We start from the raw sequence: 24095 nt of genomic DNA, 5'->3' as shown, positions 1-24095 counted from the left end.
AACATCCACGGCATGGGAGTTGAAATAAGCCCATGTCTGAGGCATTATTTCACTTTGTCAACAATCAACTACTTAGCGTTTGATTGAATCCTTTTCCAACGGCATCTATGACAAGAGCAAGAGCAATGAATGATACAGCCAGCTATCGTAACTGTGGGATCGTGGGGCTGTGGCTACTGGCTACTGACTACTGACTAGTACTACTGCTGATAGTAAGGTCATGCCGCTGAGATCCCAAAATTGAATGGATCAACCTTCCCTACCTAAATCCTTTTTAAGTATGGAACCAACCTGTAGTCGAAACTGGTTTCAAACTTTCAATTAATGTCCCAATATGGTTATTTGGGTTGGCCCATATCGGACGCTCAAATGCGAAAGCAACGCAGCTATATGAAACCAGCCGGCTGATCAAATTTATTCACCAAATGATGTAGCAACGAGCATATGACACAACCGAGATCTTGCAAGTGCAACGAGCAAGATGGCAAGTAACTAATTTAAGTTCTCAAATCCAAGCATAAGAAAAGTTGCACCGTACATTAACAAGTGATATCACCAGTAGAAATAAATACCAATAATAATGTGAATATTTCTTAACGTTAACAAACCGGCTCAGCTAAAATAGAACACCACCGCTCAGCATAAACAAAAACGCCTTCTTTCCACTAATATGTTTCCCTAAATTTTCGAAAAGAGAGACTCAAGTACAGACAGATGCATGCATGCAAAACTAGTTCCTTGGGGAACAGTCAGGTGAAGTCAGAAACTAAACCCTCACATCATCTAAGGTTCCTCCTCAATCCTCATGTAGTTTTTGCTTTGGGAGCTCTTTTTCTGAGTTGCCTCTTTGGTATCGACGCCTTCATGCTTATGAAAAACAGCAGAGCCCCAAAGAATGCCAAATTCTGCAAATCATATAAAAGGAAATCATTAATAATGATTTTGAAACTTTTTCTTTGGTTTTAGCTTTTTATATAATATGCCTATCTAAGCCCCATACTATTGTCTAAGCATATTGTACACTAGATACCTAATTTTAATACAGAAGGGCAGCCTTGTGCAAGCAGCTTCTAAGAATCTAACCTAAGGCTAAGGGAGAATCCAAGTCATAACGGGGCAACCTCACTCTCAGCCCAAGAATCAGCCTCATTAATTTCCAAAAAGAAAAATAATCACCCTCATTAGGTGAAATATCAATATTAGGACTTTTTCCATCTTGAAGTTTGATCCAATTATCCTTCCTCCTGCAGTTTAAAACTTAACAAAAGTACCATTTTAACCATATCAAACTTGTCTAAATCAGACATTTCATCATTAGTCGAGCATCAGCAAGCCGGCAATTTTTAACAGTAAATTTTCATCCCTATAATTTTGGTTTGATCCCACTTTAATCCATATGGTTTGACCTCGTTGTTGAGTAACTTATACGTGTTCTGTCTACAAAATTGACAAAATGTCTAATTTGGACAAAATTAAAATGTTAAGAAAATTAAGAGAGTATGTTTGTTGAGTTCTAAATTATAGGCATGACAGCCAAATTAGGACTAAACTACAAACATTAAAAATGTGTCTGAGAGAGAGAGAGGGCAAGGAATCTTGATTTCCAACCTGGGTAAACTTGAGGAAAAGTTGATTGAATTCGGTCTTCTCAGGATCATAGTTGTAGAAGTCGTACAAGATAGGAGTGGCGATGGCCTGATGCAGAAGCTGCACAAAAATATATTGAAACACATGTTTCAGAAACTATGTTGGTCTACAGGGACAAAACAAACACAGGCTCAGACGACCAATCAATTATACAAAATACAAACCAGCAGATAGGCTCCAAGAGAAGAACCAAGGATGAAGAGAAGACCCCCAATGCCCTTCAAGGCTATTGTGGCCGCCAGTAAATGTTGGATCTGCCATTAACGAAGTACAAAATTCACTTGGGTTGTGTACAAATAAGAAGTTATTGAATTAAAACAAAAAAATTTAAAATTTCTCACTTCAAATTGTTTGGGCTCTTTCAAACCAGTGTGAGTTGATAGATGATTCCAGAAAATATCGAACTTGGGTCTCAGAGACTTGGCTGCGGGTCCCCCATCCACACCAAATTCACTGAACCTATAAATAGAAACAAATACGAACTGTCTCATCAAAATCGTAACATATTACAAGCTCATGCTCCATCAAATCAAAACATGTTAAACTCCGTCAAAATTAAAGTGCATTCAAAGAAATGAAATATGCATAAATCAGATCATGTCACATAGCTCTTGTTCTTTAAGTTACTTGGATCTAAGCATGCATGCTTCACCATGAAAAATAACCAACTTTTTGAAAGGAAAAAAAAAAAACCAAGGCTATCAAAATACCCACAAACTTGATTTTGCTTCTGCCAATTCAAAAGCTAACAAACAATAAATTACATAAAAATCATGCCTAAAATGAAGTCGGTTCCAAGCGTGCAGCAAGATTATGAAAGGTAAAACATACATCATCAACTAAAATTCCATTTTAGATTTTCCCAATTCAAACTTCAACTTTAAAGTTATCTTTTTTTTTTTTCAATAAAAATAGAGACAGGGCACAGTCACAGAGAGACACAGATCTGGGCTCACTCTTTCCAAGCAGAGAGAAGGAAGACAGAGGCGAAGAGAAGCCTTCCAACGAACGAAATGAAGGCCATGTCTGGTGTCGGTACGGGAAGAGACCGAAACGATGCCGCGGCAGAGACGCGAGACTTTGGGGCCCGACTCTCAGACAAAGTTTCGAATTTTCGATGCAAGAAAAACGAACTCGGACAGGGGTGATAGTGATAAGGGGGGAGTAGATCTAGGAAACGGCGTCGTAAAGCGAGGGACAGATGCACGCGTTCGAAAAATTTAAAAGAGTAAAGCGGTAGTTGGATACCATTCGAACTAAAAATACTCGCGCGAGTGATGTACTTGTGTGTACTCGCGCGTTATTGGTGACGATTCGGTACCGGCAGGCCTACACGTTAGCTCACCAATCATTTGGCTTGTGGTTTCTCGTACTGGAGCCCACCGTGGCGTTCGTTGCGGTTTTGAAAAGCGAGTGTTCGTGTTGTCGTAGATCCAGAGAGTATTGAGATTGCTGCTTCTGTGATTTTGATTTTGGGCTTGGAAGTTTACACTGGTGCCCCTGAGCATGTTCTTGTCCATTTTAATGTTTTTTTTTTTTGAACATTTTAAAATTTAAATTAAAGTGCTCTTGCCATGCCACTTGGATTTATTTTTTTCTTTATTACATTTGGTTCTATCATTTATGTTAGAACAACTTTCGTCACCTAATCTTTAGCCCATCTAGCAGCAATAAATAAATAAATAAAATCATTTTTTTCAAAGATAACTTTGGCTAAAAGACTTGGATATGTATTCGCGCTCACGGGGTCTAGTCACAATGAAAATGATCTTGATTTGTATTATATGTGTGAGAAAATTCTCATTCCCCAACATCATTTGTATCACAAAATGCATGTATTGGCAAGTATTTCCAAATCTTTGATAAAATAATTATATGAAGATGGACAAAATGAGAGGTTAGCTAGCACGACTGACTTGAGAATATTGTTTCTTTACACCATCTTGGACTCTTCGTTTTTCTTTTTCTTTGTTGTTGTTTTAAATATACAATTATGCAAACTGCAGATCTAATATGTTGTCTGCCGCCCACCTCAATGACCTCATGTAGGAGCTATGCAAGTGCACGTGAAGACAACTCAAAGGATCAGTTAAGTTCAAAATGAACATAAGTAGATCAAAGGCAAATCAGATGCTAACGTTTAGAGACAAAAGTCATTTGTAGTCTTTTGTAATTTGCTGGATTTTTCATTTCGCTCTTTGTACTTTTAATTTTGGCGATTTGACTCATGTAGTTTGATATTCGTCACAATATAACAGCACATTCAAATTTCCATCAAATTCAATCTAAAATGCCCCTTCACGTGAGGGACACATGCTTACTCATGCACGAAATTGAATGGAAATTTAAATGTGTCCTTAAATTCCTAGAGATATCAAATTACATGGCTCAAATCACCATAATTGAAACCAGATTGACCAAAATGGGAAATCTAACAAATTATATGAACCAAAAATGATTTTTTTCTAACCTTTACTGTGTTTTCCATATTATTTATCCCTTAAAAGATAACATTGACTTTTTTCATTTTAAAAAGTTTATTATCAACTAATTAATCTCATATGGTCCATTTGCAATGTATGTATGTCTATGTGTGTTTTTGGTTGTACAATACAATGTATGTGCTTATATGTGAGTGCGTATTTATCTATATATATAAAGCAAAAGGCAGAGAATGGTGAAACATTCAAAATACCAGAAATTGCCCTTGGTTAATGCCAACATTAAGAATTGAAATTATTAATTAAATGAGGATAATATGGTAAATTCACATTTTTTTTATATTAAAAAAAATTAAAATTAAAAGAAAAATCAGATAATGGATCCTATTTTTATGGAACACAACTACCCATTATCTTTTTTAATTCTAAAATAAATTTTAATTTTTTTTTAAAAAGTCTCTCGCAGGCGCGGAAGCGCGTGCAGAGAGGTTAGTATCTATAACTTCAAATATCCCACTAAAAAAAGTTGCAAGGGAGAACTAACAAAAAGTAAACATGCCGCTAAAGGAAGTATATCATCTACAATTAAATTTTGAAAAGAAAACTTCTCTTATAACCTACTTCTAGTACCTTTCTTATACCGAGTTTTATCTATAATTATGAATGATTACTGAAATCGAAAAATTATTCTTAGTCCTTATTAAGAATGGCAACATGGCGAGGCAATATCAGATTTAGAAGAATTAGAAGATTTGAATTCGTACGAATTCTTGCCGCTTTTTAAGTGGAGATCTAAATTCTTTTATAACACAAACTCCTTTATGTTTTTAAAAACCGAAAAATAAAATTTGTTAAGACCCAATCAAAAAAGATTGTGGAAACAAAAATTTGAAAAGTAAATTGATAGAAAAGAAATTAGGGTCACATAAAATGACTTCTTCTTTTTCTGTTGGAACATAAAATGACTTCTTACTTGTCAAACACTTCATAAGTGAAAATACCAGGTTGGTGTAGTCGGGTCAAAGTCCACGGCCTTGTCCAGTTCGGATTCAGATTTCATATTGTTTTTGTCAAAACCCAAAATAAATAAATCGGATTTACTGTCCGGCCGCCTAGCCTTAAGTCTTAAGTCTCAAGTCTCGGCCCTTCAAAATTGCTTCTTTAAATTAAGACCCAACGACTACCCTCTCGGAGGCAAAGCAGACCTACGATTCGAACTCCATCGCTTTCAAAAACTCTCTCTCTCTCTCCTTCTTCTTCTCTTTCTCTGCAAAACAATGGGGTTCGTCTCCTTCCTCGGTCGCGTCCTCTTCGCTTCCATCTTCATCCTCTCTGCTTGGCAAGCGTAAGCTCTCTCTCCCTCAGATCTGCTCGATTAGGGCTTCCCTCTGAAGTTCACCTCTTTACTCTTTTCCTTTTTTGTCTGAACTCAGATTTACCTTTTACTCTAGCAGATTTGATTTGTTTATACTTCTCTGATCTAGTTTATTATTAAGCATTCGTTTAGTTCATTTGTTTTCAAATTTTTGTACTTTATTTTTTCGCCCTGTATTTCAATTTCCGATTTTTGTGTATACTATGCGTGTGATGTTATATATATGTGTGTGTGTGTGTGTGTGTGTGTGTGTGTGTCTGTATGTCTTTTCTTGTTTGAAGTGAGATTTTAGTGACAATAATCTATTGCTTTCTGAAATAAGCGTTGAGAAATTTAATGTTTAGATGATTGTTGCTACTTCCTACTGGCTTTACTGTAAAGAACTGGTTGAGATCCAGTTGTGGGTTGATTTTCCAAATCTCTGCTGTTTCAATTGGCCATGGCACTTCTAAAGTCAGGTGCTTGACTGAATTGTGAAGATCTAATGATCTTTTGAGTGTTTTAATAAGCTGGGTTGAGAATAACTTTTTCCGACACAAAGTGAACTTATTCGCGTATCTTAAAAGGGTGGTGGTTGTCCATTCCTTGTCTGGTCCTTGTTTATGGAACTTTGAATTTTTCTTTCGACGTACAACGAAATGGGTTATTGTCTAATTATTTAGATACTTGTGAATAGTTTTTTTTTTCTTTTTCCTAAATGCTAGTTTATTTGAAATGTGTAATTCAAGTGTTTGTTAATGTCAAAAACATCCACGTGTGTGTAGGTGGGATCTAGTTTGGCAGTCTCTTTAGTTCGTCTTGGATGAAACAATTTCTATTTAGAGCATGGATGAACACTTTGGGTGATAAATTTAATTTAAAAACCTGGTTTCCATTTTTTTCTGTTTAATGGTTGTAGTGATCATTAATATTGTAAAAGGTTTATTATCTCTTGTTGCTTTGCTCTGTTGCCATCTTTCAAGAATTGTGCATGTCTTGTAGCTCATTGCTTATATTGTAAATAGTCTGTTACCCTTTGGTATGTTTAAAACGATATTGTATTCATTTGTGTTGATGTAACATCTGTATATTCAGGTTCAATGAATTTGGTGTTGATGGTGGACCTGCTGCCAAGGACTTGGTTCCCAAATTTAATGTATTGAAGAAAAATCTGTCTTCGAAACTAGGGGTTGAACTACCACATATAGATGTAAGTGTCTTTATTTCTTTATATGCAGTTTCTTGCTTCTATCCTAAGTTCATGTTGCTCATGCGGTAGGTTTGCTTTTGACATGGGAATATCTTTTACAGGTTAAACATTTAGCTGCTGCTACGGTAGCTCTAAAAGGGGTTGGAGGCATTTTATTCATACTTAACAGTTCTTTTGGAGCTTCTCTCCTGGTTAGGATTCCTTTCTTTCTGGGTTTTTGATCAATTGCTTTCGAAATGTAAAGAAGTGGTGATCAAATTTGTGTTTCAGTTGTTGGTTACCGTATATTCTTGACACATGTAATGTTTCTGTTGCAGCTTCTACAATTGGCGTTTACCACTCCACTTATCTATGACTTCTACAACTACAGTCCTGACAACACCAAATTTGGCATACTCCTGAATGATTTCTTGCGGGTTTGTATATTGTATACACTTGCTTATTGCTTGATATGTTTTTTTATCCATGTAGTTTAGAGCTTAATTTGATGAGATTGTAATTTCGTTTGCAGCACGCAGCACTTTTTGGTGCACTGCTTTTCTTTGTAGGGATGAAGAACTCAATTCCAAAGAGGCAACTCAAAAAGAAGGCCCCAAAAACCAAAACCGGTTAGAAGTACATCGAGGAAGTAATAGATTTTCAAAAAGGGTCTAAATTTTAGCTTCTTGAAGTGGCTGCTGCTCAGCATCATTACGACGGGGGATGTTAAGCTACTTATCAGTGCTCTTGTAATTTTTTCCAATGTTCCTTTTTAGGATCCATTACTTCGATTATTCCCTGTTCTGGGGTGAGATATAATGTTACTTCAACACATGAATTGGTTGTTGTGGCCATTTGTTCTTCGCTGATAAGTCATTATATCTACTTTTACTAAATGAAATTAAGATTTTCATGATCGTAATTGCACACTTCTAGGGAAAGTGGTTGTTGTTTCCAAACAACCGAGCCTTCAGGTTTGAAACCTGAAAATCCCAGTTTGTAAGTACACTACTTGGCTCATTACATGCAATTCACATTATATGTGCAAAAAAAATTTGATTTGTCTGGGATGAAGAGTGGCTCTTACCGGCAATGAACCAAGTATTTTCCTTTGAAGAGATAGATGATGCTCCCTAAGAAATAAAAGAGAGAAATAAAAGTTACTTTTGATTCGTCTGGGTAGCCTTCCAACGTTTACTTTATTTTTTTTCTTAAAAAATAAAAGTTATGTAAGTTTATTGGATCATGCATTACTTTTTATATCTTGTTCAAATCTCCATCTTTGAAGAGAACCTCTAGTGAAATTGCACCAATAAAATGAGATTTATAAAACAAACCAAAATAAAAATAAAAATATAAGAGTGTAATATAATTATTTTGAAGTATCAATAACAATATTTTATACAAGGATATTGAGGGTGGGAGCATTCGAACACACTCCTCAGAGCAAGTCCACCCCAAAGGGCTAAGGCAAGGCAAGGGCTGCCACTATTCACGTGAATAGTGGCAGCCTTGCCTCCACTATTCACGTGAATAGTGGCAGCCTTGCCTTTTTTGGTTCCACCCCAAAAGGCTAGGGCAAGGGCAAATACTATTCATTGTACTTTATTTCCTATTTTTTTATACTTTAAACCATTAATTTTGGTTGCCACGTGTCTTGTTTTTAATTAAACTTTGTTTTCATTTGCAAATATTTATAATAAATATTCATATTATTTAATGCTTTCTTTATTGAATAAAAGGGAAACAATACAACAATTCTTCATACATACGACAAATCTTTCAATCCAACCTAATTGTTTTGATAATTTAACCAATCCGTATTGCTAGGTCCGTCGTCGTGGAAAAGTTTTCTTCTCATCACATCCCTTCGTTTCATCTTTCAATAGGACTTTGTTTCAGGAGACATATGGGTGGTATCCATGGCCATGATTTTCATCTCTCTATCCTCCATGTCTTGTTCTTGTGCCTGCTGCCTTTCAATTGCAAATGCTTCAGCTCGTGCCTTGTCTGCTTCTTCTCTTTTCAAGTCTCTCTCAAGTCTCAGTGCACCATTTTTAGCAATTTGCTCCAAAAATTGTGCACATTCATTCTTCGAAGTGCTCCCTTTCTTCGCCTTTGCCGCTTTTCTCCCAATAGGTCTCGGCGCACGTGGGAGTGGTGAGTCTTGATCCATTGGGGAGTCCACTGGCGAATCGGTTGCCGGCGAATCGTGGAGCGGCGTCTCATTCAACACAACCGGCGGAGTAGTGCAAATTATTTTGAATCTCGAACAATTCTTCACAAGTTCCCAACATTGGTGATTTTGGAAACTTTTTTTGCCTTGCCCCGTGGCACCAAACCACATTTGTGCTTGTATGATCTATTAAAAAAAAAATGGAAATGCAACCAAAAAATGAGTAAGGGAGAAAATATAAATAATTTGGAAATGCAAGAAAAAATAATAATTATGCAACAAAATATAAATACATTAGAAATGCAAGAAATAAAATGATTATGCAAGAAAACAATAAATACGGAAGAAAATATTAACAATTTAAAATTGCAAAATAAAAAAATGATTATGCAACAAAATATAAATAAATTAATATGCAAGAAAAAAAAAGTTACATTAAATTAAATAAAACAATAATTATAAATATTTTACCTCATCCGTAAGATTTTGACCGCTTCGAAGGTTCTCCCTCGCTTTTGTCAAAGCATCCCTCCATTTCCCAAACTCTCTATTCAAAATTTTCCACCTGGAGGATAAGGCCATTTCCGTCCGAGCCGAACCGGATTTTTCAGAAAATTCTTCATGAATTTTTCTCCACATTTGAGAAAACTTCATTTCATTGCCTGATATAGGGCAATGACTAACTTTCACCCAAGACTCACACAACGCAATATCTTCCGCAGTTGTCCAAGCGCCTCCGGCTTCAACAGAAGATGCCATTGATCTTTTGATACAAATGGAAACTAGTAGAAAAATGTGAGTAGAATGGAAAATAAATTGGAAGGAGAAGAGTTTATATGAAGATTGGTGTGGAAAGTGAATGAAATTGATAGGTATTTATAGAGAAAAAATCCAGAATTTTTTGGTATTTTTTTGAATTTTTTTCGCATTTTTTTAACCCAAAAAAATCGAGTCCGTTGGATTTCTGGACAAAAAACGATCGAAGCATCCAGGAAGCGCCACGTGGCGTCTGCCCGTTGGGGGCTGTCAGTCGCTGATGTCAGCGCGGTGAAATCAATTTTTTTTTACCGTTGGCGCGTGTATTTCACGCGTCAACGGTAAAAAAAAAATTTGATTTGCTTCGCTGACGTCAGCGTGACGTCACTGCTGACGTCAGCGCCTTCGGGCTGAAGCCCAGTCAAATTCTGCCCTTGGGCTTGCCCGGGCTGGTGGGACCCAGGGCTTGCCCGGGCTGCTTTTCCTGCGCTGGAGGTCCAATTCGTGCTGGGGGGGCCTGTTGCCCTGGCAAAAAGGGCTGCGGTGGACTTGCTCTCAAGTGCAAGGATAACGGCTCTTAACCATTTGAGCTACAAACCTCTTCCAAAGATGAGGAAATAAATTTGAGAGCAGCAATGCGGCATTCTTCATGTAAAGAGTGTATTAGGTTTTTTACAGCAAAATCTTGTAACTCAAGTAGTTGGTTATGTGCATTTATTCATACACTCGAGTTACTATGTTTATATTCCAACCTCATTTGTGTATTTTATTTTATTTTAAAAGAGTAATGTTTTCACATTAAACATTTTTATTTTTGAAATAAAATAAAATAAACTGGGTAACTGACCAGGCCTGGCAGCCCATATTGGGTCCATTCCTATAAAAAGAGAAGAAAGAAGAAAAAGAGAGAATCGCAGGCTCACAGAGTCTCAGACAAACACCGGAAACTCCAAAAGCAGCAAAATCAAGCAGGCGAACCGCGATTTCAAGCTCATTCTCGTTCTAGCAACTCCTTTCAGTTTCCATGGTATGAACCCAGAACACACACACACACACACGCGCACACACACTCTCTCTCTGTCTTTGTATGCAAATTGTAAGTTGTTTGTTAATTCACAAAGCTTGTGCTATTTCCCAGGATTACTTGAAAACCGTGGTCCCTTCACAACTGCTCTCCGAGCGAGGCTCCAACCTGGTCGTCATCAACCCAGGTATTTAGTTTCTGAGTTTCCTACAGCTCCATTAGAAATTTCAACACACACTCATAAAATTTTTCTAAGCAAACACAAAACCCACATGCCCCACTCAATCTTTTAGTTACTTATTTTGGTCCTTTCTTTTGTGTTGTTGGGGACTTTAGGTTCTGCAAATATCAGAATAGGCCTTGCTTCACAGGACACCCCTCTTAATTTTGCTCATTGCATTGCAAGGCATACCACACAAGTGCCCAGGAGAAATGTCCAAGACCAGGTTTCTTATACTTTCTTAACTTCAGTTTTATTTATTGCTTTGTATGGTTTAGTCATGATTATTGTTTTTGGGTTTCAGCTGCTCAATTCTCAAGTTTCAACTGCGCAGTATATGGAGCGCGAAAAAGCTTATGATACAGTGAGTCTATGTACATTGCTTCCTTTAATGCGTTAACCCATTAGCTTCATATTTGGAATTTGAATTGAACCTAAATGTTTGTGCATTTTCAAGATTGCATCATTCTTGAAGATACCTTTTCTGGATGAAGAGGTTGCTAACAATTCTTACCCACGCAAGGTATGTGTGATCATTGATAGAATTTATTTTATGCGTGCAATTAGCACTGTATATACTCAATTTGACAGAGATAGTGTGCTATGCATGTTCCATAATACAAGCAATGTTGATCTGTATCATGTTTTTGGCATTTTGTTTACAATAAGATGATCTGAACAGATCTCTAACATATTCTATTTTAATGAAAGCTTTTTTAGTGACCTAAAAACTATAGAGAACAATGTAAAATCAGCTTGATGTTTGGTGATGATGTGTTTTGGTCATTGAAATGATGAAGCTGATGTGCAGATGGGACGCGTTGATGGATACAATCCACAGAATAGTAGAAAGGAACCAGCATTTGATTGGACAGATGTATATGAAAAGGACCCTAGTTCGTCTTCATCATTAGGTAATACAAGAGTGCTTATACAACACTTGCTCTAATTGTCTTGATTCTCATGACTGGTTGAAGTACTTTGCTGTGTGTATGGGCATTTAACCTGATGTTTTTCTGTTACAATCCATATCATCTGTTTTTGGCAAACATTTCATGTTATATATGCAGAAAGCTCAGAGAACAAAGGCACAACTAGTGAGGCTTTGGGCCAGCTTGAAGATGAAAATACCAAGGAGCTTGGTTCTAGCAACCACAAATACAAAAAGGTCATTTTTGGTGAGGAAGCACAAAAAATATCCCCCATGGCGCCATATACCTTACGCCGTCCTATACGTAGAGGCCACCTAAATATTTCACAACATTATCCCATGCAGCAGGTACAATTCCCGTTTTTATTAGATTTTTAACATGAGATATGAATGCACTTTAATTAGGTTACCATTATAAAATTTAACTTTATGTGGGGTCTGATACATCATCACCTGAGAAGTTTTGGATGACATATGTACGAATCATCATAATAGATTGACAGGATGTATTAACCTAAGCTTCATGCAGTAATGTGTTCTTCAGTATATAAAATTACTTTGTGTTCCATTATCCATGAAATACTGAATCTCATTTATATTTTGCATTTTTCTTTAGGTACTTGAGGACATACATGCTATTTGGGATTTTATTTTGACAGAGAAATTGCATATTCCTCTACGTGAAAGAAACATGTATGCTGCTATGCTTGTCGTGCCAGAAACATTTGATAGTCGAGGTACTTCAAATTGCTGTCAGTTCTTTAGATTGAGAAATCACTCCTTTTTCTTCACTTTGTTGGTCTTAGTCATAGACCTTCCATGGCTATAAGTTGTTTTTATTTCAAAATTTGTGTCCATTATGTTTTTTAGGATTGTTAGAAGTGTTTCTGTTTTTGTGAGTACAATTAATTCTGATCTTTTTTAAAAGTGAGTTCCTACTTTCTGTAATACCTTTCTTTTTTCTTTTGTTGGAACTCGTCAATATATTTACAATAAATCTGTCATTATCCTCTATATTATATAAAAACATTGTCTTGGGAAACTGTACTTATTTTCTTTTCCCTTCTGTTATTTTCTCCACGCAGAAATAAAGGAATTGTTGTCAATAGTCTTGCGTGACTTGCGCTTCAGCTCAGCAGTGGTACACCAGGTGAGGAAATTTTCTTTTAATTTTTGCATTATGAATTTCAATTTAGGTTTTGTTGCAAGCGTCAACTTTTAACAAGAATGAAATGAATTGAGTATCAACTGTTAACTCCTGTCAATGTTTTATTTTCTGTTGGCTATGTGATACTGACATGGAAGGCAATTATTTCAAGAAAACTAAAACTACTTCAGCGAAAGAAAATGGAAAAAGTGAAACTACCATTTTCATTATAATTTATCTTTATCTTATATCTTTGTATTGCATTGTTTCATGTCCAAAACTTGTGCTTTTTGCATGTGATTAAAATATAATTTTCTTATCACAGATGGGCTGATGGCTATTACCTAGAATATAATGTGTTTGCGATGCTACACCTTTCCATATGAAATATATGCCACAATTAAAGTTGTAGTTTGATTTTTCTATATGCTCTCAATGCTATTGACAGCCTTCTTTCTTGATTGATGATTTCCTATATTTGCAGCAAATGGTGTTTTGTGCCAGTTAATCTTCAGGGTTTTTCTTTTTTATATGATGATCTTATTGTCTGTTGGTTACTTCAGGAAGGTCTAGCTGCAGCTTTTGGGAATGGATTATCAACAGCATGTGTGGTTAAGATGGGTGCTCAGGTGACATCAGTTATTTGCATTGAGGTAACTGCCAATTCTATACTTTCTTATGCTTCTTTTTAACATCTAGAAAAAAACTTTAAATGCGTGTAAAGATATGATTCCGTACAGTCACTGCATATCTTTTCATTCTTTCAAAATTAACTTGAAAAAAATGCCCGCTTAGTTACTGAACTGGAGGTACTTCCTAAATTTTTACTTTTTTTTGTGTGTAAGCAAAAATATTTCTTTTTGTTTATTTTAAAGACAAAAGCTATCTAATGTTTTTCTTGCATTACTCATTACCATGGTCACCAATACATTGCCATCATTTGCCTTCCTTAAGCTCCATTATCAACACTATCACAAGTTTTACCAAAATCCTCACCTTGATCACCATATGTCCATCACTAATGGAACTAGCGATAACACTACCGCTGCAATTGCTGCTACCACCATGTATCCATTCTTCTCTCGGCTCTAGAACAGGAATTGTATTTAACAATTGCCTCCATCACTATCTATTCCTATATTGGTGGAGAAACCAATTTCACCACCTCAACAACTGACATTGTTTCTCCATAGAAACTTTTGTCATTACAGCCATCCTCCTTTTTCTTTCTGTGCTGTTTTGCAGGGAGGGGGTGGGGGTTGGTGTTGGGGGAACTACTTATGTTGCACTGTCCCTGCCAACCATCTTTTCTTTGGATGTATATCATGCAGCAAAAAGAAATTAACTTCCTTTTTAGTTTTTTGGCGGTATATCAGTACATGACTGTATTATAGCTAAATTGATAGATTTGTTCTTTTCCACTTATGATAATGTACCACCCGTCTCTTCTGTTGTCCAGGATGGAGTAGCTTTACCTACTACAGAGAAAACTTTACCTTTTGGCGGAGAGGTGAGTTTTGCTTTTAAAATGTACTGATGTTTTGACTAGCTAGTAGCTTCAATAATGAAAGAAATATTATACCCTTGTTTCTGTAGCTCTCCTTCATCCATGTTAACTATCAGTCTAATAGGATATGTTCACCCGCAGAAATTGTTTCTTGATGATGTAAAGCTGTAAGCCTTTCAGTTGTTGTTTTAGCATATGAGCACTGAACTAATTCTGTCATCACCTATTTGTCCCACTGCATGGCTTTTTAATTTCATCTGGGTTACTTACTCTCATCTTGTAACCTCTTTCTCTACCTTTTAAACTTCCATGAATTAAATGAATTGTTTGTTTCTGTTTCTGCTGACCTAGATTTTGGATGTTAAATAATTGCTATTATTATTTATGGAGTTTTTAGAACTCATTTAATATGTCGCTGATTTAATAAGTTTCATTTGCCAGTATACTTTTTCCTGGTGAAGTTGATTGATGAGTGTATTTGTTCAGGACATATCAAGATGCTTTCTTTGGACTCAGAGACATCATCAGACATGGCCACAAATTCGTACTGACATGTTCGCAAAGCCTATAGATCTCTTGATGCTTAACAGGCTAAAAGAGTCTTATTGTGAGATTAAGGTTAGTTCTTTTTACTTCTTTCTTATTTTGTCATGGATTATCCTATATGTAATTTATCTTCTATAATCTAACCTAGCTTCTTTTTGTGCTACATGGTTCATGCCAGTAGTACATGAATTACATGCATGCACGTATGGGTCCCTTGTAACAAGTAAAAGAAAATGTATGCCAGGCACCGTAGAGTTTGTTTTAGTGTTTCTCTTTAACGTTTGGGATCCTAGTTGGTAGAGTATTTACCACATCACGCCGTGGAAAACCATTCGAGTGGTATGTTATTTCTTAACTTATTCTGGGATGTGTTTAAATAATATTTGTTACATGAGAGAAGTGCATTCGCTTGGTAATTTTGATGGTCTTACGAAGAGATTAGGCATGTTGCAAAGAAGTTAGATTATTTCAATTGCTTGGTAATATACTGAACCAAGCAATTGAAGGGGATTTTAGAGTTATGATTGAGGAAGCCATTGAAAATAATCTATCATACATTCACCCCACCCCCCTTTCCTCTTCCCCCTTTTCTTAATAGGAAACAATTACTTTCTTATTGAAAAACCAGAAATGGATAAATAGGGGATGGAGCAAAGGCAAAACCAATTAATACAGTGCTCTCACCAGTCTAGACGGATAGCAATATTGTTTCTAGACAAGGGAACCCAAAGAGAGGAAAGATAAGTATCACACTATCATACTAGTGATGATTCTCTTAACCTAGGTTATTCCTTCAGTTGAGCTGTGGTGTACAATGCCACCTAGATTTTTGTTTGGCCCCTCTAGACTCTAGTGGGGTTGAACAATATCTATGTATGTATAATATTTGTGTTCTGTTTAAATCTTGTGAAGACTTACCTACAGGACAACACACACATGTTATGGTCATAATCTTTAATTTTGATCCAATGGGTGGTTTTCCTTTGTATATGTTTGTTTTGTACCCCATATGTTATTTTAAAATGAATTTTAATAATGAGTAATGAGCCAATCATATCCAAAGTACTCATTAAGATCTAGTATACATTGCGATGTTTCAAATTGCAAAAAGGAAAAAAGGAAAAAAAAACATTTCAGGTCACAGTGAATCATCATTAGAACATATGTCAAGCTAATCCTTTTAATTGAGTGCTTGTAAATACTATATGTTAATGATTGAATTGTATGGAGTGTCTAATATACATGGCCAAATAGTGTAGAATGTGTTTGGACAAGGGTTCTTTACCTTGGTTTTTGGATTATTCGTTTTCTAATTATTTAGTTTCCTTTATACAGGAGGGGGAACTTGATGCTGTTGGTATAGTTCATTCCTATGAAGATGGCTTGCCAGCTGGATCTCATAAGACAAGATTAACTGCTCTCAACGTGTGTTTCATAAAGTGAATTATAGTTGCTTTAGTCCTGAATCAATTTGTGGGCAAAATTTGAATCTTACTGTATCTTAAATAGGTCCCTCCAATGGGTTTGTTCTTCCCAATGCTTTTGGTTCCAGATGCATATCCTCCCCCACCCAGTGTTTGGTCAGTCATGTTTTCCAAGTTCAACTTTTCTGCAACATGAAAATACCTGGGGACAAATCACCTTACCTTGATAAATATTGGATTGGTTACTTAAATAGGTTTCGTGACTATGAGGACATGCTGGAAGATACATGGCACATGGAATTTCCCAGAAGACCTGAAATGCCAGATGGCATGTATCCCAGCATGAACGTTGGGTATCCAATGTGGGATACCTACCCAGTTTTTGCAGCTAAACCAAAGAAAGAAGAGAAGGTCGGCCTTGCAGAAGCCATAACGAGTAGCATTCTTTCAACAGGTATGTTTCTGTAGTTTTGCCAAGTCTGTTTTTCTATCTGATACCTTCTTATTTTTTTGGTCAAATATCTGATACCTTAGTACCACTTGGTGGTTTGTTGACAGGACGTATAGACCTCCAAAGAAAATTGTTTTGCAGTATACAGTTGGTAAGTTTGTCAACCAAGATAGACTATGAGTTTCTATACTTTATATAGGAACGAAGAAATGACATATTTCATGTCTTAGGTTGGTGGAGTGGCTTTGACAAGAGGTCTTGTTCCTGCAGTGGAGGAAAGGTCGGTTCTGCTGTTTCTTTAAGCTAGCAAACCTACTTGTTTGATTATTATTTGTGATTATGATCTATGCTTACGATATTTATGTAATTGTGCATCAAAGTTCGCAAATTTTATGACAAGGGAAAACCCACCAATGTGGACTTTGATTATTTGGCTTGGAGTATTGTTAAGTTAAGATTTGTGGTCTATATTCATGAACTCATAGCTTAGGCAATTAAGCTTCATGTTTGCACTCTGCAAGTATGCCAGATGAGTAATAGTTGTTAGGTCAGGGGATCCCCAGTTCTGTTAGAGAAAGTTTTTTACTCCACCCCTTTACACTGACCCTACAGACCAATCATCTCATCACAACTTTCTGCAGAATTTCTAGTTTTCAAGTGCACTTTGATATAATTGCATGGTTATGAGAGCCTGATATGCCCATGTGCTTATTTAATAAATGTTATCAAATGGGACGGACTTAGACACCCTTATAATATTAAATTTGCATTCACCTCTTGCAGGGTTTTACATACTATTCCTTCAAATGAAGCGATTGATACTGTTGAGGTAAGTTGATTTGTTATTGCCTTGAAGGTTATTATAATCCTTTTTTATTTGGTTGCTCAAACTCAACCAGTCTTATGTTCCTATACTTTGTGGACGTTATATTATCTCTTGTCATGCCTATTCTCATACGTGGACGTTATATTATGTTAAATAGGTCTTGCAACCAAGAGCAAATCCAACGTTTGTGTCCTGGAAAGGTGGAGCGGTAAGTAAAGCTCCCTCTACCTTTTTAGCATATAGTTGTATGCGTCTTTTGTAGTAGGTTGACTGTTGGGAGGAGGTACCTTTTTAGTATGTAGTTGTAAGCTTGTTGTTGGGTTTTTGTGTCTGATGACATCCACCAACACGTGTTTTGTGGGTTACACTTTTCGTAATGTTACCAACTTAGCATATATCTTGCTCACAACAGATTCTTGGAATTCTTGATTTTGGTCGGGATGCTTGGATACATCGTGACGACTGGATTCACAATGGGATTCACATTGGAAGTGGAAGAAAGTACAAAGACTCTTATTTCCTTCAAGCACAGGCAATGTGTTACATCAATTCTTAAAAGGTGAGATCAACTACCTACTCGTATTTTTATTTACATGAACATGAAAGGAACCCCTTATTTCAAAGTTGTGTGCCCTTACAGAGGTGTCTACCTTTTTACTACTCTAAAAGCATGCTATTAACAATTGATTCTAGGCGTATTATAGGTTGTTTATTTAGGCTCTGTGAAAAAATCAAATGACATTACCGATTTTACGTTTTCAGCTTTCAGATATGACTGGCAGAGCGAACTGGGTGGAGTAAATTGTTGGTCTTCGTTTGTACAGAAGCTAAATGGTAGATACTTAGCTTAGCTACGCATTTCAGACTTTTTGTATTTGATTGTTAAATATCAAATTCCTTTATCCGGCTTATTCAATTCGAGGAAAGTATCATGAAAATCTCCTTCAATTATGTGCCAAATTCTCTTCTTTATTGTACAAAATATTTTCTCGTCTAGATTCTTGGCATGATGTGAGTTTGAAATGAAACAATAGGCAACTAAGTCCCACATCGGCTGAAAAGAGGAGGAACAAGGGAAGGAGCTCGTATAAATAGAAGTTGGTGGGGTGGGGGTGAAATTTAAAAGGGTCGGTTGGCTAAATATGCCACTCTCACCCTAGCTTGGTGAGTGCCGTATGGATATCAAGACATATGGCCGACATAATTTGTGGGACCCCATAGGGTTGGCTCGCTTTGGCCGACCCTCCCATTTTAAGTCCAAACGTTTACGCATTTTCTAAATGCAATGACCTTAAATTAAAATAATAAAAAAACCTTCTAAAATGTTTTAATTTATCCTATACTAGCTTTTTCGCACTTTTGCATTTGCGAGAAGTTTTTTATTTATAAAAATTTTAATTTATTTTAGAATTAAAAATAATAATGAGTAGTTGTGTTTTATAAAAATAAAATTTATTATCAGATTTTTCTTTTAATTTTTCTTTTTTTAATATGAAAAAGTATGAATTTATCATATTATTCTCATTTAATTAATAATTTTAATTCTTAATATTTGAATTAACTAATTGCATTTTATGGTATTTTGAATGTTTCACAATTCTCTGCATTTTGCTATATATATAAATTATATATTTAAAGGCAAAGTAGTGAGCCCATAACCAAATTAAAAGTCCATAGAACCAATCGAGTACATGACTCAATTGTTATATGAGTTAGTGGTGTAGTTTTGTTGTGAGTGTATTGGCTCGATGTAGTTTTATTGTGATCCGTTGTAAAAGTATCTTATAAACAAATTAATGTTTGTAAAAATTAAAATAAATTGAGACAATATTACACCGTTTTTATTTCACCTATTATATTCATCCATTGGATTAATAACCAGAATGATAATACGAAGTTTTAAACGTTCACTGATCGTAGCTCAAACTAAAGGTAGTGAACTAATTTTCAAAAGTTTGAGAGTAAATTATCAAATTCCTTATTTCCTTAATCTTTCTTAACATCTTACATAAATTGATCCAGAGACCTCAAACACTGAAATCATCATTTTCAATTTAAACCCCTTTCAAATTATTTTCTTAAACACTTGATCGAAACACACGAGGAATCAAAGCTTTGCCTTTGGAGTAGCAACCGCCGCTCCAACAACGCCGCACAACTCCGGATACAAACTCTTCCTGATCTCCGCGTAAACGTCGCCGTTCCACTTCCTCTTCGCCAACTGCTCCCCCAGGCGCACCGCAGCCTCCACCGTGCTCTCCGCGCTATCGTGCGCCGATTCCACAATCCCAAGCTTGACAGCCTCGTCTCCCTTCAGCTTCATCCCCCTCAGCATCACGTCCCTCCTACTCGAAACCGACCCGATCTTCGCCAGAAACGCCGCCGTGAAGTAGTCTGGGAATGGCAGCCCCAAATCGACCTCGCTCATATACAGCACGCCTCTATCGCGCCTCATCAGGAAGTAGTCGTGGCTCAGAGCCAACAAGAATCCGGCGGCAGCTGCGTGCCCTTGGACGGCGGCTACCGTCGGCATCGGGAGCGAGAGAAGCGCGGCGACGACTGGCTTGAAGGCGGCGACCATCTGGCTGAGACGAGCGCGTGCGGCAGAGGCGGAGCCGGCGGCTTGGGCCCAGCCGAGGTCGAAGCCGTTGGAGAAGAACTTGCCGTGGGCGGTGGTGATGAGGACCGAGCCGCGAGTGGCTTGGGACTTGGCTTGGGAGAGAGCCGAGAGGAGCGAGTCGATGAGGGTTAGGCTGAGGCGGTGCTCGTCGTCGCCGCTTAGGGTTAGGAAGAAGAGATCACCGCGCTTCTCAAGAGTGCACATGGCTTTGCCGTGAGAAATTGGCTCTGAAGGCGAAGCGGAGGTGAGTTCTTGGGTTGTTCTTTGTGTTTTCTTGTTATCTTATCTCTCTGATGAATTTTTTTATTTTTTATTTTTTATTTTTTTATTTTGAAAGGCTTTGGGTTGTGTGCCTGTGTTCGTGTGCGTATGATCAGTTTGTTTTTCTTCTTATTTTTATTAGAAGTGGGCATCGAGACCGAAAAATCGGAACACTAAGCTGTAGGAAAAATTCGGAAAAAAACCGTGTTGATTAAAAACTCAACAAACCGATATCAAACCGAACCAGACCAGTTCAAATTAGTTCTAGTACTGATTTCACACACAAAATGGCATAGTGGGAGTTACTGTTGGGTTTTGGCTAGTGGTGGTAATAGGTTGTGTTGTGTTACGGTAATAAATGTGTCGAGAATGCTCAATCCAAATTCAACCCATTTAACAAATGGTTCCTGTTGGGTTCAAGTTGTGGTAGATTAGGTCCAAAACAGGCAACCTGTCTAACAAATTATTAAACATGTTTAACAGGTAACCTATGTACATAAAACCTATTAAAAAAATATTTCAAGTTAAAATTTTTGGTAGAGATTTCATTTGGGTGGGTTGAAATCCACTGCCCTAGAGGGCATGGTGAAATAGAATATAACATGTCAATATATACATGCCACATATTTATTATTAATAATAAAATTTTAAAATTAAAGAATAAATGGATTTAGTAGGTCATTTTTCAATTGGCGGGTTGACTCAATGCCCACATTTTATTAAACGTGTCAGACAGGTTGACCCAAAATTTTAGTCATGCAAGTTGACTGCTTAATTTTACGTTCGAGTTGTTCATCGTGTTTTGTCAGAAATTGCCACCCCTAATTTTTGCCTAAGGTACTCTTCCTTTTAAGTATATTGTCAATACTAATTCGTAATCATGTGAGGAGGAATTGAATTGGGGAGGAGTCAAGATATGGATTCCATTGAAGTTGTTTACTAAACTATCTTGAATCAGAGTAGGTGGGATACAATGCGTAGAAAAATATGAATTCCTGATAGGTTTGTTCTCTTGGAGACAGAATACCACCTCCCACCCAAGCACTGGCGGATCTACACATGAGCAAGGAGGCGTAGCTGCACCTCCCCTTGCCGGAAAATCCTATGGGGTGGAGTAAAAAACTATAATTTAATAAATCTCCCAAAATTCCCTTAATGGTGTATCACTATTTAATAAATATCCATGAGCTTTAATCCCCTTTTATTTGGCATCTGTCCTTTCTTAGTTTCTCAACCTATAATTTAATTTTGTTTTATACAAATTTCATATTTATTTATTCAAGTTTCTCGCTTCCATGTCGACTAATGTAGATGAGTTCATGGACTCCTTGCGCTTGGATTTCCCTTATATACTTTTAGCCTTTTAAATGTTGCCTCTCCCCTGAAAAATTTATGGGTCCGTCAGTGCACCGAAGAGTCCAATTCCTCCAAAATCAAAAGTTAAATTTTGGATTTTATGTGGGCCTCATCATTCTTTGATGTGAAGTAAACGTAAGAGGAATCCGTAATTAAAGTCAAACCTTTTATTTTGATTTCGATTACGAATTAGTAAACATGCTATTACTGTCTTTTGCTATTACAGTTCACCCCAGTGCAATAATGTCTTTACAGCTGCTTTTATTTCATTTGATTACTCATGCTTATTTTATTTTTTTTGATGAAAAAGGGGGGGGAAAGCCCCAAGAAACAGCTACAAATTAGCAATAGAAATCTGACGAGAGCGAGAGACCCCTAAGAGGTCATCGACCAAAACATCATTAGCCCACGCAGGAGCATAATCGAAATAACAAATGCCTAAGTCGAGGTTGTAGCTCCACCTAGCAAGGCAGTCAGCAAGGCAATTCTTTTCCCTATAAATATGGTGTAACTGATAATTCTCAAATTGCCTTAGAAGAGTGCAGCAATCGTTCAGCAAGCCAGCAAGAGGGTGAAACCGAGATGCATCAATTTGTTGGATAAGTTGTACACCAAGAGAGGAGTCCATTTCAATGATAATCCTCTTGATGCCTTTGTCCAAAGCCATTTTAAGACCAAAAAACAAGCCCCACAGTTCAGCTTCAATTATTTGGCCCTTTCCCAAGTTCACCGCAAACCCCTTAATCCATTCCCCAGCACAGCCACGAAGGATACCACCAACACCAATATTCCCAGAGGTAGGTTTGCAAGAACCATCCACATTGAGTTTAACCACTCCAATACCAGGAAAATCCCAAGCCAAAGAAATCTGAATTTTCTCCCCAGCTATAGCATCACCACAGGGAACCTTACTCCATTCAGAGATAGCATATAAGATGATCTGCCTGGTATTAGAAGGGGCAGCCTCATCAACATTAAAGATAGATTGGTTTCTCCATTTCCACAGATACCAACAGATAAACACAAAAACAGAACACCAAGAAATACTCCTGGACCATCTAGCCTTGGAGAGGATATTAGTCTTTAACCAAGGTTGGAAGTCAGCATAAAAGAAATTATTTCGTTGGTGGGGAGGCAAGAAATAACGCCAAATCTCTTTGGCTTTAGTGCAATCTCTAAGAATGTGGAGAGCAGTTTCATAGGGCCAATCACAGATAGAGCAAGAAGGGTCAGTAGCTAAATTCCTTCTGACCCTCTGATCATTTGATAAAATTTTATCTTGGTAAACAAGCCAGAGGAAGACTTTCAACTTGGGGGGAAGGTTCAGCTGCCATAAAACCTTCCAGAAAGAGTCCTTCCAAGAAGAGTCTCCAAAAAGCAGTTGATATGCAGATTTAACAGTGAAGACCCCATTAGCTGTGTGTTTCCAAATCTGCGAATCATGTAAGGTACCAATAAAACCAACAGGAAAATTAAGAATTCTTTCCACTACCTCAACAGGAATAGCAGCTTTCAGCCTCTCAATATCCCACCATCCATGCTTAAAGAAGCTTGAAACAGGGCAGTCCAGATCTAGCACATCACCAATTCCCTCATACTCCATCAATGGTATGTCAGACAGCCACTTGTCTGTCCAAAATTTCACTGTATCCCCCATCCCAATTCTCCAAGTCATCCCTTGCTTAAGCAATCTGGAGCCATGTAGAATTCCCTTCCAGGTGGCAGAACATCCGTGTCTATTAATCAGAGAATTGTCCAAGATAGAGTGGCCATGCAGGTACTTATCCTCATAAATTTTGGCCCACAAGCCCTTATCTTGAGCATGTAGTCTCCAACCAATTTTACCCAGCATAGCTTGGTTCATTAACGAGGTTTTCTTCAACCCCAAACCACCTTTATGCTTGGGTTTACTCATGCTTATTTGAAAACATTGTTTACCAATAAATTAGTTCCAATTCCAAACCTTCGGAATTGTCATTGTCAACCAACAGAACAGAAGATTGCTGGGCCTAATTTCAATTCAGTGCCGCGACCACAACAGAACAGAAGTTTCTTTTGTTTCTTTAGGCCTGTTTTAGCTTTTCTACTGGGCTTTGGATGGCAATTTAGATCAAATGGTCCTGTTCTGTTTGTGTCCAAAAATAGTATATCTTAATTTTATCTTATTTGCCAGATATAAATCTTAATTTTATCTCTTTTTTTTTCTTTTTCATTTTTTT

At 37.0% G+C, this 24095-nt stretch overlaps 4 protein-coding genes and 1 non-coding gene across 5 annotated transcripts; 3 read left to right on the top strand and 2 right to left on the bottom strand.

Moving 5' to 3' along the window:
• Positions 1-518: 518 nt before the first annotated feature.
• Positions 519-2794, bottom strand: LOC110751216 (uncharacterized). The gene is made up of 5 exons (XM_021951647.2): positions 2604-2794; positions 1989-2106; positions 1812-1901; positions 1609-1707; positions 519-905 (listed from the first exon to the last, which is right to left on the bottom strand). Exons 1-5 carry the CDS (start codon positions 2669-2671, stop codon positions 804-806), a joined length of 477 nt encoding a protein of 158 aa, XP_021807339.1. The 5' UTR covers positions 2672-2794; the 3' UTR covers positions 519-803.
• Positions 2795-5229: 2435 nt separating this feature from the next.
• On the top strand, positions 5230-7553 carry LOC110751457 (uncharacterized). The gene is made up of 5 exons (XM_021951933.2): positions 5230-5433; positions 6538-6652; positions 6754-6843; positions 6970-7068; positions 7164-7553. Exons 1-5 carry the CDS (start codon positions 5366-5368, stop codon positions 7263-7265), a joined length of 474 nt encoding a protein of 157 aa, XP_021807625.2. The 5' UTR covers positions 5230-5365; the 3' UTR covers positions 7266-7553.
• A 2879-nt stretch (positions 7554-10432) lies between these two features.
• Positions 10433-18886, top strand: ARP9 (actin-related protein 9). The gene is made up of 21 exons (XM_021951949.2): positions 10433-10590; positions 10702-10774; positions 10924-11033; positions 11112-11171; positions 11265-11330; positions 11619-11721; positions 11878-12086; positions 12355-12475; positions 12824-12888; positions 13449-13538; positions 14345-14395; positions 14879-15010; positions 16274-16363; positions 16448-16518; positions 16617-16816; positions 16921-16964; positions 17044-17093; positions 17597-17642; positions 17797-17847; positions 18052-18198; positions 18402-18886. Exons 1-20 carry the CDS (start codon positions 10588-10590, stop codon positions 18193-18195), a joined length of 1779 nt encoding a protein of 592 aa, XP_021807641.1. The 5' UTR covers positions 10433-10587; the 3' UTR covers positions 18196-18198; positions 18402-18886.
• Positions 18760-18887, top strand: LOC148297144 (U11 spliceosomal RNA). The gene has a single exon (XR_015833335.1). It is a non-coding gene; the product is annotated as a U11 spliceosomal RNA (small nuclear RNA).
• A 706-nt stretch (positions 18888-19593) lies between these two features.
• LOC110751317 (enoyl-CoA delta isomerase 2, peroxisomal) lies at positions 19594-20644 on the bottom strand. The gene has a single exon (XM_021951765.2). The coding sequence runs from the start codon at positions 20461-20463 to the stop codon at positions 19747-19749; it is 717 nt and encodes a 238-aa protein (XP_021807457.2). The 5' UTR covers positions 20464-20644; the 3' UTR covers positions 19594-19746.
• Positions 20645-24095: the final 3451 nt, after the last annotated feature.

This window comes from Prunus avium, chromosome 1, assembly GCF_965620075.1.
Source record: "Prunus avium chromosome 1, drPruAviu1.hap1.1, whole genome shotgun sequence".
Taxonomy (NCBI): Eukaryota; Viridiplantae; Streptophyta; class Magnoliopsida; order Rosales; family Rosaceae; genus Prunus; species Prunus avium.
This window is presented reverse-complemented; position numbering and strand designations above follow the sequence as displayed.

Coding starts and splice junctions, on each gene's coding strand:
- LOC110751457 (XM_021951933.2), top strand. CDS start 5,366: ATGGGGTTCGTCTCCTTCCTCGGTCGCGTCCTCTTCGCTTCCATCTTC. Junction 5,434..6,537: donor ATCCTCTCTGCTTGGCAAGC/GTAAGCTCTCTC, acceptor CTGTATATTCAG/GTTCAATGAATTTGGTGTTG. Junction 6,844..6,969: donor CTTTTGGAGCTTCTCTCCTG/GTTAGGATTCCT, acceptor TTTCTGTTGCAG/CTTCTACAATTGGCGTTTAC.
- LOC110751216 (XM_021951647.2), bottom strand. CDS start 2,671: ATGGCCTTCATTTCGTTCGTTGGAAGGCTTCTCTTCGCCTCTGTCTTC. Junction 1,708..1,811: donor CTCTTGGAGCCTATCTGCTG/GTTTGTATTTTG, acceptor ATTTTTGTGCAG/CTTCTGCATCAGGCCATCGC. Junction 906..1,608: donor TTTTCCTCAAGTTTACCCAG/GTTGGAAATCAA, acceptor TATGATTTGCAG/AATTTGGCATTCTTTGGGGC.
- ARP9 (XM_021951949.2), top strand. Junction 10,775..10,923: donor CCTGGTCGTCATCAACCCAG/GTATTTAGTTTC, acceptor TGGGGACTTTAG/GTTCTGCAAATATCAGAATA. Junction 11,331..11,618: donor ACAATTCTTACCCACGCAAG/GTATGTGTGATC, acceptor GCTGATGTGCAG/ATGGGACGCGTTGATGGATA.
- LOC110751317 (XM_021951765.2), bottom strand. CDS start 20,463: ATGTGCACTCTTGAGAAGCGCGGTGATCTCTTCTTCCTAACCCTAAGC.